Source organism: Microcebus murinus, chromosome 14 (assembly GCF_040939455.1).
Source record: "Microcebus murinus isolate Inina chromosome 14, M.murinus_Inina_mat1.0, whole genome shotgun sequence".
Taxonomy (NCBI): Eukaryota; Metazoa; Chordata; class Mammalia; order Primates; family Cheirogaleidae; genus Microcebus; species Microcebus murinus.
The window spans coordinates 28,113,310-28,126,997 of NC_134117.1; the positions used below are offsets into that span (position 1 = coordinate 28,113,310).

General features: G+C 41.0%; 1 protein-coding gene across 1 annotated transcript in view; it reads right to left on the reverse strand.

The window, feature by feature from the left end:
• Positions 1-13,688, reverse strand: part of PI4K2A (phosphatidylinositol 4-kinase type 2 alpha) — a 34,101-nt gene that overhangs the window by 2,719 nt on the left and 17,694 nt on the right. Inside the window, exons 5-8 of the mRNA XM_012767592.3 lie at positions 6,640-6,701; positions 4,859-4,958; positions 3,996-4,129; positions 3,289-3,348 (exon numbers count right to left, since the gene is read on the reverse strand). Coding sequence (XP_012623046.1) covers positions 3,289-3,348; positions 3,996-4,129; positions 4,859-4,958; positions 6,640-6,701 — 356 coding nt within the window. The remainder of the gene's footprint in view (positions 1-3,288; positions 3,349-3,995; positions 4,130-4,858; positions 4,959-6,639; positions 6,702-13,688) is intronic.

Consider the following 13,688-nt stretch of genomic DNA (forward strand, 5'->3'; position numbering starts at 1 on the left):
TGCTTTGACAATAAAAGCGTAAAAATAAATAGAACAGACCATAAACAGAACAGACCCTCTGACAGCAATTCCATTTTTAAGGGAATGATCATGGATATGCTTAAAACCTTTAGTTTCAAAAAATATAATACAGTATTATTTGTAATGGTGAAAATAATATAAATTAAATTAGTTAATCATTTAAGGGGGCCAGGTGTGGTGGCACACACCTGTAATCCTAGCACTCTGGGAGGCCAAGGTAGGAGGATCGCTTGAGTTCAGGAATTCAAGATCAGCCTGAGCAAAACCAAGACCCCATCTCTACTAAAAATAGAAAAATTAGCCGGTGTGGTGGCATATGCCTTAGTCCCAGCTACTCTGGAGGCTGAGGCAGAAGGGCAACTCGGCGCTGCCATGCTGTAGCATACGTGATAGTGATGGGTGGCCCCCTGTAACTCATGCACAGAAAACAATAAAAAACAACACATTTTTCATTACATTAGAAAGGATCATTTTATTTTTTAAGTTTTTGTTCCATTTTCATAATAAAACACCATGGCCCCAAGGAAAATTAATTTTTTCTAGTGTGGCAGTCAATGTGTTAAACCTGCTCTGGCTGGGTCTTCCTGTGCTTCCTTTGGTTTTTGGGTTAGAAGCCTTCTCTCATGCATTCTGGACTATTTGGGATAAAATATCAAATTGTCTACACCTTACTTTCAAAAGATTTGGCAAAAAAAATCTATCTAGGGAGACAAATTATATAGATATACATAGAATTTATTGATATAGATAGATGGATAATATATAGAGATATGAGATAAAGCAAATGTGGCTAAATGTAACAATTGGTGAATCCAGGAAAAGATCCCATTCTTTCAACTTTACTGAGGTTTGAAAATTTTCAAATTAAAAAGTTGAAGGAAAATTTGTAGCAGGCACATAATACCAAAGGATAAATAACATCTTTGAAAATGTTATTTTAAAGAGGCTTTCTCTTAAATGCTAAATTCTTTGTCTAATTTCTGGGTAAAGCCTTTCTGTCCCTCTGGGGCCTCTTCACTCTCCCCCTTCAGCTCAGGGCACTTTGTGATTACAGCTCAACTAGGCAGATAGGTTTATGACCTCTTTTCCCAGGGCTATGTCAGATTTCTGTAGGGGAGAGGCTCATTTTACTTCGGTGTATAAATGGTAGACAAGAAAGTGAATGACATACTGGCCACCTGCATGTTGGGAGGAGGTGATGCTCATGGAACCTTAAGATGTTAGGAGGTAGGCGCTCTAGATTATAAGATGCCAAAAGCCCCTCTGAAGACATGAAGGGTACAAGATGGAAAAGGAAGATAAAATTGTACTTCCCCCAATCTACCTTACATTCTACCACCCTGGATACTGGCCCTAACTGGGTATAATGGGAAGAGGGTTGCTATGGTGTTAGGAAGGGACTGAGCTGGGAAGGAATTAGAGAAAATAGTGCAATATGGAAAAAGGCACAGCCTATATAAGCTAGAGAAGCAAGTTTATTTCTTTATGCTGAGTTCCATAATACCAGAGTACATCATGTGGCTTTTAAGGTTTCCAAAAATTCCCCTAGCCTAACTGGGCCCTTACATTCTCACTTGGGAAATGTAAGAACACAACATTACTGGTTTTCAGACAGCTATAATAACTGTAGCTCTTAAAACCTTTGTCCATCTCATTTCTAGGGAAAAATAGGTTCAGCAAACCCAAGAGGTGTTCTCACCAGAAGCCTTTAGCTAAATGTTAGGAAGAAATAAACATATAATTATGGCTGGGAAGACCCTCTTGTCCTTTAAAAATGTGAAAAGCTGACACTTCTGTATATGAAATCATAATCATAACGGACAGTATAAATTGAGTACTTCGATACATCAGGTACTACTCCAACTATTTCAAATCATTTATCTGATAATAACCCTGTGAGGCAGGTATTATTATTAATCCCAGATGGGGAAACAAAGGGAAGGAGAGGTTAAGTAATTTGTCCAAGACCTCATAGGTAGTAAATGCCAGAGCTAGGTTTCAAACCTAGGCACTCTGACTACAGTTTGTGTCCTTAACCATTAAACTATCCCAGCTCTAAGAAGACATTAAAGTGATAAACATGATACCAGTGCCCTACAAAGTTCAGAACCATTTTCCAAGCACATTCTTTACTGTGCTTTGGAAGATCAATAATGCCCTTGGTTTCTTTAGTTCCCTTTGAAAGTAAAGAGGAAGGAGAAAGAATAATATAACTTGTAACAACAAAATTATAACCATAGTCAATATCTGAGTGCAGGCATTGCATTGTACTATATGCTTGATATGTATTATCTCATGCAATCCTCTAATTTGTGCAAAGTATTATTACTATCCTGGTTTTGTTTTTTAGACAGTCTTACTATGTTGCCCGGGCTAGAGGGCTAGAGTGCCGTGGCATCAGCCTAGCTCACAACAACCTCAAACTCCTGGGCTCAAGTGATCCTCCTGCCTCAGCCTCTTGAGTTGCTGGGACTACAGGCATGTGCCACCATGCCCGACTAATTTTTAGTTGTTTAGCTAATTTCCCCCCCCCCTTCCTTCCTTCCAACGGAGTCTCGCTGTTGCCTGGGCTAGAGTGCCGTGGTATCAGCCTAGCTCACAGCAACCTCAAACTCCTGGGCTCAAGCAATCCTTCTGCCTCAGTCTCCAGAGTAGCTAGGACTACAGGCATGCGCCATCATGCCCAGCTAATTTTTTCTATATAATTTTAGTTGGCCAATTAATTTTCTTTCTATTTTTAGTAGAGATGGTGTCTCACTCTTGCTCAAGCTGGTTTCAAACTACTGACCTTGAGCGATCTGCCCACCTCAGCCTCCCAGAGTGCTAGGATTACAGGTGTGAGCCACTGTACCCGGCTTACTATCCTGTTTTTTAAACAAGGAAACAGAGGTTCTTGCCCAAAGCCACAGAGTTTGTAAGTGGTGTAGTCTGACTGCAGAGCCCTGATCTTAACCACCAAAGTATACAGCCTGCCTTGAGCAACATGAGGACAAGAAGCACTAATTTATTTACCAATGCATTATCTAGAAGCTGGAATAGAGATGAGCATATAGTAAGTGCTTAACCAAGCACTGGATATACCATGGAAGAGGTGGGAGATTTGGGAGGGCTACCTTTCCTTTTCCGAACATTAGGACAGAGTCACAAATATGTATGGCACAGACTGAAAAGGGTGTAAAAGACAAGCTTTACATATTTGCTCAACATCAGCATATGACCCTCCCAGAGAGATGACAAAAAGACACCAGGAAGATACTGGAGGCTTACCTGTCCCCGCATGACAGCAATCTGCTTATGGAATTGGCCCCTGTCGAAACCAGGATCTTTCTGCAAAAGAAGGGCAGAAAGAGATGGGACTTGTGTGAATGCCTCACATGAACCCATTTTTTCCCCCAGATAGAAACTTTCAAATAAAGAAAACCTACATAAGTCTTATGAGGCTTGGTGAAATCAACTATCCCCCTAAGCATTCCTTGTTTTACAAATGGGGACACAGAAAGCAAGTATCTTGTTCTATGTCTCAAACTGTAGGCTCCAGTGTTCCATTTGAAAATGAGAGCCCTGCGGATACACTGCAGCCACATGACGCAAAGGACACACACAATGTGATCCATCAAAGCTGCCATCTGTCTATCTATCTACCTATCCATCTGTCTATCCATCCATCTATTGATAGAGATGGAGCCTTGCTATATTGCCCAGGCTGGTCTTAAACTCCTGGGCTCAAGTGATCCTCCTGAGTAGCTGACATTACAGGTGCACATCGCCACGCCCAGTTAATCAGCTGCCTATTTCTTTCAAACTCGTCCAAACCAGATCCTGCTGCCCACATGTGGAAATCTTGCTCTTCCCTGGCTAACTCAAGTCAGAAGGGTATTAGCCATTTTTTCCTGGCTTGTGTCAGGACCAACTAGAAAAACCATTAGGAATTCCTTCTTCTGTATGGTAATAAGCCTGAGGTTCCCAGGACCAACCTTGAAGAGTTCATATAGGTCCTCCTCCAAGTCCTTGACGAAGTTAGGATCTGATATCTTTGGAAGAATCAGATCTTTGATCTCCTGAGAGAATGGGACTTTTGCCTGGGGTAACCAAGCCCAGTAAAAAGGATCTAAAAAGAAGAAAAGCCAAAAGCAAAGCTGGTATTAGAAAATTCCCTGCCCATCTGTGTCCTCTACCCATCAAGACAATTTCAAAGGGAAAACCCCTCTTCCCTAATGTACAACAGAAACAAAAACTTACAAGTGCTCTTAACCATGAAGGTTACACAGCTAGTAAGTAGAGGAACTGGGATTCAAATTCAGATCTGCCTAATCCCAGATCTCTTTCCCAGATATCACATGACCTTTCAAGACGCAAGACTATCTAGAAGCAATGACTTGCCACCAAGACATTGAGATGGTCCTTCTGAAAAGGGAGACTAATACTGCAGGAGGGGCTAGTGACTCCCTCCTTGTATTTCTCTCCCTTTCCAAAAGTTTCTTAGTTATAATGAGGTAAGAAATGTCAACAAGAAGATAGACACACAAATAGAATAAATTGTGAAAAGACGGTCCACAGAAAGAATGAGAAGAATGCAAAGTAGAGACGAGAAAACTCATCTTTATAGTTCTAACTCCTAATCACCTTTATGCTTCTAATGGGAATTATAAGGCAAAAGTCAGCATAATAGCTTACATTATGGAACAAATGCCATGTATCGGCCATTTTGTTAACATGCCTGAGCTGCTTTATTTCATTAATTCTTAGAACCATCCCATGATAGCAGTGTTATTATTTCCATTGCACTGTGAGAAAACAAGCAAGGGAAATGCCAAACCATAATGGTCTTGAGACTTACATGCCCTCCAGGAGTCAGGATGCTTCAGCGGGAAAGCCAGCCCATTGTCTATGGCAGCCACCTTGATGACTGGCTCCTTCACCACCACCCAGTCTGTGTCCTGAGAGCAAGGAAAGACTAATTACTAAAGGATCCCATCTGTCTCAGGCCCTTTACAGTAGTAGCAAAGCAACCTATCCCAACCCCCTCAGACATCAATCCTTAGTCAACTTATTTTGAGCTACCCTCTGAACTGGTTTCCATATTGTTATCTCAACTTAGTACATGTATGGCACCTCTGACCTGGCTTGTTCAAGGTTCTCAAAGTCCCATTCTCATCTTAGAAAAGGTGTCCTTCCCCATGAGTTGCCACAGTCCTTGGTAAGAGGAATAATGACAATAACAAAGATAACTATAAGCCATTCCTGCTAGGGAAAGGCAATGAGAATCCTGAGAGCAGAAAAAAGAAATATCCATATCAGTTGGCCAAGGTCTTTGTGTGTGGACCTTGACTCAGATGTTACTTCACTGGTGATGACCATATTTTCCAGTGGGAAAACAGAACGCTGGAAGATAACAGTTGGCTGCTCTTGTGCAAGAGAGTCTGTTCTCCTGCTTCAGTGTTACACAAAAAGGAAACAGACAAGAGGTGAATATAAAAAAAATGGTCATATCACTTGTGACAGCCCATGTCAGACACACTCCCTGACTATTTCTATGGCTCCATGTTTTAGGTTCACAAGTGCCATCATCGGGACTGTGGTTCCAGGACACCTGCCTCAGAATCCCCTGGGATACCCTATTAAAAGTGTGAAATACAGAGTTTTACCTCAGATGGCATAGATCAATTTCAGAGGGGAAAGGCCTAAAGAATCTGTACTTTGTACTTTTTTTTTTGAGACAGAGTCTCACTCTGTCCCCCTGGGTAGAGTGCTGTGGTGTCAGCCTAGCTCACAGCAACCTCAAACTCCTGGGCTCAAGCGATACTTCTGCCTCAGCCTCCCAAGTAGCTGGGACTACAGGCAAGCGCCACAACACCCAGCTAATTTTTCTATTTTTACTAAAAATGGTATCTCACTCTTGCTCAGGCTAGTTTCAAACTCTTGAGCTCAAGCAATCCTCCTGCCTCAGTCTCCCGGAGTGCTAGGATTAAGGCATGAAACACCATGCCTGGCCTTTGTACTATTTTTAATAGCTCTTCAGATGATTCAGGCACAAAATCTGAGAGCCACTATTAGAGAAAGTAAAAACACTTTTATAAGGAATAAAAACCAAGCTCGCTCTCCTCCAGGTAGCTTTCCTGCTAATTTTTCAAAATGTGCAGACGGAGCAGTGATAGAGAAATATGGTAGAGGATGAAATGAATGACAGAGTAAATAATGTTGCAGAAGCAGCTTTCTAAACTTATGCTCTGTGGAAATGTGGTCTGTTGTGAGAAAAGTGTCTCATGGTTAAAAATGTATAGGAATCACTTGGCCAATTGAGCAGGTTCATTTATTGTAGTACGTCTCAGACCTTTACAATACAATTGTGCAATCTGAAGCTCAAAGAAAGGAACAGAGCATGTACTATGTTCCAAACTTACTTGACCTTTTCTACACGCTATTCCTATTAACAACAGTCAGTAGGATATTCCTTAAAACACAGATTGAGAAAAACTACACTAAACTACCTATTAATTTTCAAATGTCTGTTTCCCTGATTCTTCTGAACTTACATGGTCTCTGACCATTTTATGTGATTCTATATTACCCAGATACTCCTCCTTATCCTCTTCTTCAACATATAGATCAACCTCTTACCCGAGAACTAGAACTATCCATCGGACAGTCATATTTAATCAGCCAGTTGTCATTGCCTCGATCTGTGAACAAAAATATAAAGTTAGTAGGGAAATGGAGACAAGCTGGACATGGTGGTGCACACCTGTGGTCCCAGCTACTTGGGAGGCTGAGGCAAGAGGATCACTTAAGCCCAGGAGTTCAAGGTTGTAGTAAGCTCTGATGACACCACTGCACTCTAGCCTGGGCAACAGAGTAAGACCCTGTCTCAAAAAAAAAAAAAAGTGGGGGTAACTTTCAATTTAGTAATGGTGGACTAATTATTTTGGATATCTGGACCAAATCTTTTACTGAGAACAAAAACTGCATAAAATATATTAAAATCTCTTGAAGATACTAGAGATTTTAACAAGACCATAAAGAATTTAAGAGTCATGATCTGGGAGAGAAATCCCTAGGAGATGAAGGAGCCCAGCATTTGTGGCTTCTTTTCCCTTAGAGCACTCGCTGATTTGGAAAGATGTAACTAAGAGGTTAAGAAGTGGAACAAGGCCGGGCATGGTGGCTCACGCCTGTAATCCTAGCACTCTGGGAGGCCAAGGCGGGTGGATTGCTCAAGGTCAGGAGTTCAAAACCAGCCTGAGCAAGAGCGAGACCCCGTCTCTACTATAAATAGAAAGAAATTAATTGGCCAACTAATATATACAAAAAATTAGCCGGGCATGGTGGCACATGCCTGTAGTCCCAGCTACTCGGGAGGCTGAGACAGAAGGATCACTTGAGCCCAGGAATCTGAGGTTGCTGTGAGGTAGGCTGACACCACGGCACTCACTGTAGCCTGGGCAACAAAGCAAGACTCTGTCTCAAAAAAAAAAAAAAAAGAAGAAGTGGAACAGTGTTCTAATAGCCTTGTGCAGCTAGAGAGACAAAAATTGTAACCCAGGAACTGATAAGGGGTAGGGGAGCCTGGTAAATCATTTATGTTTTGGGCTGAGACCCAAAGGGTTACACCTTGGAAAATGGCAAAGCTTCCCATCAATATCTGAAATTGAAGTGATCCTGGTTGCTAGTGCCCTAGCTGCTTGCCAAAAGCAAACTTCTTCCTCCAGACAAGATTTATATCAGCACTAGGCCTTCAAATATTTCTACAATTCCTGATAGACAGAATCTGACAATCAAAAATAACAAAGCACAAAGAGATGCAAGATAACATGAATAAAAACAAAGAGAAACAATAGAAAATTAAACCAGGGCCTCCAAACAACAAAAATATCTTATACAGGCCGGGCGCGGTGGCTCACGCCTGTAATCCTAGCACTCTGGGAGGCCAAGGCGGGCGGATTGCTCGAGGTCAGGAGTTCAAAACCAGCCTGAGCAAGACCCTGTCTCTACCAAAATATAGAAAGAAATTAACTGACCAACTAAAAATATATATACAAAAAAAATTAGCCGGGCATGGTGGCGTATGCCTGTAGTCCCAGCTACTAGGGAGGCTGAGGCAGTAGGATCGCTTGAGCCCAGGAGATTGAGGTTGCTGTGAGCCAGGCTGACGCCACGGCACTCACTCTAGCCTGGGCAAGAAAGTGAGACTCTGTCTCAAAAAAAAAAAAAAAAAAAAATCTTATACAGACTTCAAAATGATCAAGATAAAACCCTTAATATGTTTAAGAAGATAAAAGCCAAGATTAAGAATATCAGCAGTGGCCACTACGGTGGCTCATGCCTATAATTCTAGCACTCTGGGAGGCCAAGATGGGAGACTCACTTGAGCTCAGGAGCTCAAGACCAGCCTGAGCAAGAGTGAAACCCCATCACTATTAAAAATAGAAAAAATTTACAGAATGTTTGGGAATGCCTAAAAAAAAAAAATAAAAAAAAAAAAAAAAAATAGAAAAAATTAGCTGGACATGGAGCCGTGCACCTGTACTCCCAGCTACTCGGGAGGCTGAGGCAAGATCGCTTGAGCCCATGAGTTTGAGGTTGCAGTGAGCTAGGCTGACGCAACAACACTCTAGCCCAGGCAACAGAGCAAGCCTCTGTCTAAAAAAAAAAAAAAAAGAATATCAGCAGAAAACAAGAATCAATAAGAAAGAATCTAATAGAAATTCCAGCTCTGAAAAAAATATAATTACTAATATTAAAAATCAATAGATGAGGCCGGGCGCTGTGGCTCACGCCTGTAATCCTAGCTCTTGGGAGGCCGAGGCGGGCGGATTGCTCAAGGTCAGGAGTTCAAAACCAGCCTGAGCAAGAGCGAGACCCCGTCTCTACTATAAATAGAAAGAAATTAATTGGCCAACTGATATATATATAAAAAAATTAGCCGGGCATGGTGGCGCATGCCTGTAGTCCCAGCTACTCGGGAGGCTGAGTCAGGAGGATTGCTCGAGCCCAGGAGTTTGAGGTTGCTGTGAGCTGGGCTGACGCCACGGCACTCACTCTAGCCTGTGCAACAAAGCGAGACTCTGTCTCAAAAAAAAAAAAAAAAAAAAAAAAAAAAAAAAAAAAAATCAATAGATGAATTTAATAGCAGATCATACTGAAGAGAGAGGTAATGATTTGGAAGAAAGTAGCCAGAATAAAGCATACAGAAAAAAAAAGATGTATATATGGATGTATTTAACAGCATGTAACGGGAGTCCCAGAAAGTGTAGAGAGAAAATAGGAGCAAGAGCAATGCTTAAAAAGATAATATCTGAGGCTTTTTAAAAAATAGATAAAAGATGTCAAACTATAGATTCAAGGAGACCTGTGAATCTTTAATAGGAAAAACATAAAGAAAAAACTATACCTAGGCATATCCTAGTCAAAATGTTAAAAACCTTGTTTTGAAAAGTAGGCCACTGGCAAAAAAGAAAAGTTGAAAACCAAAGACAGGGAAAGTCTGTTTTTTGGAGACAGAATCTCATTCTCTTGCCCAGGCTAGAGTGCCATGGCATCAGCCTAGCTCACAGCAACCTCAAACTCCTGGACTCAAGCAATCCTCCTGCCTCAGCCTCCCAGGTAGCTGGGACTACAGGCCAGCACAACACCCAGCTAATTTTTTATATTTTTAATAGAGAGAGGGTCTTGCTCTTGCTCAAGCTGAACTCCTGGGCTCAAGCAATCCTCTCGCCTCGGCCTCCCAGAGTGCTAGGATTACAGGGGTGAACCGCCGTTCTCGGCTGACAGGGAAAGTCTTAAAAGAAGCTAGAGAAAGAAAGACAGATTACCTTCAAAAAGGCAACAATACTGACAACTGACATCTCCACAGAAACCACTGGAGCAAGAAGATAGTGAAAGGTAATTTTTTAAAAAACCACTGGAAAAGCCGGGCGCGGTGGCTCACGCCTGTAATCCTAGCACTCTAGGAGGCTGAGGTGGGCGGATTGCTCGAGGTCAGGAGTTCGAAACCAGCCTGAGCAAGAGCGAGACCCCATCTCTACTATAAATAGAAAGAAATTAATTGGCCAACTAATATATATATAAAATTAGCCGGGCATGGTGGCGCATGCCTGTAGTCCCAGCTACTTGGGAGGCTGAGGCAGCAGGATTGCTTGAGCCAGGAGTTTGAGGTTGCTGTGAGCTGGGCTGACGCCACGGCACTCACTCTAGCCTGGGCAACAAGCGAGACTCTGTCTCAAAAAAAAAAAAAAAAAAAAAAAAAAAAAAAACCACTGGAAAAAAATAACTGTCAAGTCTGAATTCTATACCAAGCAAAAAATATCATTCAAAAATAAAGGAAAAATAAAGATATTTTCTTTGGTTGGGGATGGTGGTGCACGCTTGTAATCCCAAGCTACTTGGGATGCTGGGGCAGGAGAATCACATAAGCCTAGGAGTTCAAGGCTGCAATGAGCTATCATGGGGCCACTGCACTCCAGCCTGGGCAACAGAGCAAGACCCTGTCTGTTAAAAAAAAAGACATTTTCAGGCCAGGCGCAGTAGTTCACGCCTGTAATCCTAGCACTCTGGGAGGCAGAGGTGGGCGGATCACTCAAGGTCAGGAGTTCGAAACTAGCCTGAGCAAGAGAGACCCATCTCTACTATAAATAGAAAGAAATTAATTGACCAACTAATATATATAGAAAAAATTAGCTGGGCATAGTGGCGCATGCCTGTTGTCCCAGCTACTTTGGAAGCTGAGTTAGTAGGATTGTTTGAGCCCCAGAAGTTTGAGGTTGCTGTGAGCTAGGCTGACGCCATGGCACTCTAGCCCGGGTAACAGAGTGAGACTCTGTCTCAAAAAAAGAAAAGAAAACAACACCACTTCTGTAGTAATCCTGCCCAAAAATGCATAACGTGAATCTAATCACAAGGAAACAGACAAACCCATATTGAGCAACATTCTAAAAATCACTAGCCTGTGTTCTTCAAAAATGTCAATGTCATGCAAAATTCCGAAATTGTTCCAGATTGAAGAAAAAAATTGAGATAATAACAACTGAATGTAACATGTGATCCAGAATTTTATTTTGCAATAAAGGACATTATGAGGAAAATTGGCAAAATCTGAATATGGTCAGGAAATAATGGCACTAATTTTGTTATTTTCCTGAATTTCTTCTAGCTGTACTATTCATATAAGAGAATATCCTCATTTTTAGGAAATAAATACATGGAAGTATTTAGGGATAAAAAGGCCATATGTCTGCAACTTAACTTTTAAATGGTTCAGGAAAAAATACATATGTATAGGGAGGATTAATAAAGCAAACACGGTAAATGAAAGGGGTGGCCTCGCAAAAATAACAGGAAAATGCCTACAATTTCTCCAGTAACAGTTAAAGATCAATCCTATGAGTTCTCTCACTAACAGGCACCCTGCAGGTGTTCAGTATTGCACAACTTCAGAAAAGGGCTGAATGGACGGAAAAGAGATGTAAATCTCTCTTTCAAAACTGTTTTTTCAGAATCTGCTTTTACAGAGTTCCTGAGTAAACAGCAGGAGAACAAGCTTTAAGCCTTAACCATATCTTGAGGGCAAAGTCACATTTCTGGTGATAATCCCTTCTTCAAGGAAAGGTAGGAATCCAACTCGTGACAGCCTGCTCCTGCTTTTTGTTATTAACCGACAGCCATCACTATTTTTTTTCTCTCTTCGTCCCCCTTAAACTCAGTGAGCCACTTGGTCAGTGCTGGTACTCCCTTTCTCTTTGGGATGCCATGCCATCTCCCTGCTGTCTTCCTCCCCCACCCCCTTCCCATCTCTCTTTCACGCACACATTGTCTCTATCCTTTTGAGAAGATAAAGTAAACTCTTTTACTCTTATATCTTACTCTCTGCATGAGAAATCTTTCTCCACCAGCACTGTGAGCACTTACTAGGCTTTCTAGCCTAACAGTGAGATGGTAATATTTAGGAGAAACCTGAGACTACGTGGGAATTCTTTTTTTTTTTTTTTTTGAGACAGAGTCTCACTTTGTTGCCCAGGCTAGAGTGAGTGCCGTGGCGTCAGCCTAGCTCACAGCAACCTCAAACTCCTGGGCTCAAGCGATCCTTCTGCCTCAGCCTCCCGAGTAGCTGGGACTACAGGCATGCACCACCACGCCCGGCTAATTTTTTTGTATATATATTAGTTGGCCAATTAATTTGTTTCTATTTATAGTAGAGACGGGGTCTCGCTCTTGCTCAGGTTGGTTTCGAACTCCTGAACTCAAAGGATCCGCCCGCCTCGGCCTCCCAGAGAGCTAGGATTACAGGCGTGAGCCACCGCGCCCGGCCTACGTGGGAATTCTTTATACCATTCTTGTGATAGTTCTGTCAGTCTGAAATTATGTCAAAATAAAGTTTTTTAAAACTTTAAACCTGAATTTGATCAAGCCTTTAGACCTAGTAATCAATTTACAGCAAATATAGGGAATTGAGGGTGCCAAATCCACAATGTGGAAATTCTATAGGGCACATACCCAGTTTTTTCAACAAATAAAAGGCAAGAAAAAAGGCAGAACTTTTGCTAAATTAAAGATAGTTAAGAAACATACTAACCAAATGTAATATGTGGACCTTGCAACAAACCAACTTATAAAAACCATTCTTTTATGAGACAACTGGGGTAAACGTGAACACTGATGGGACATTAGATAGTGATTAATACCAAAATAAAAGTCTTTAATTCTTTGAGAACATAGGGAAGGATTTATGGATATTATGAAATAATCTCTCAGATTTGCTTTAAAACAACCCAGCAGAGGCTGGGGATAGCAGGAAGTGAGGCCTTACATAGTAACTATTGAAGGTGGTACCAGGTACACTGCAGGTTACTACAGCATTCTCTATACTTTGGTGTATTTTGAAATTTTCCATAATAAGCAGCCAAAAATTATTTTAACTATAGAAAAAAGATAGGGAAAAAATATAGAAATAAAATAATCCTGAAAAACAACAAAGCTGGAGGATTCACACTTCCTGATCTCAAATCTTACTACAAAGATACAGTAATCAAAACAGTGTGGTGATGGCATAAAGACAGTCATATAGACCAATGAAATAGACTAAAGAATCTAGAAATAAACCCTCACATTTATGGTCAAATAATTTTTGACAAGGCTGCCAAGACCATTCCCATGAGGAAAAGATAGTTTTTTCAAGAAATGGTGCTGGGAAAACTGGATATCCATATACAAAAGAATGAAGCTGAAGCCTTACCTAATACCATATACAAAAATTAGCTCAAAATGGATCCATGACCTAAATATCAGACCTAAAACTATAAAACGCTTAGAAGAAAACATAGGGCAAAAGCTTTATGACATTGGATTTGGCAATTTTTTCTTGAATATAACACCTATAACATAAAAGGTAGAGGCAACAAAAGAAAAAATAAACAAATTGTACTTCATGCAAATTAAAAAATTTTGTGCACCAAAAACACTATCAATAGAGTAAAAAGGTACAGAATGGGAGGAAATACTTGCAAATCATATATCCGATAAGGGATTAACAGCCAGAACATACAGAGAATTTTGAAAATTCAACAACTAAAAAGCCAATTCAAAACCAGGCAAAGGATTTAAAGAGATATTTCTCCAAAGAGGATATACAATTGACACAAGCATATGAAAAGATGCTGAGCATCACTAATCATTAG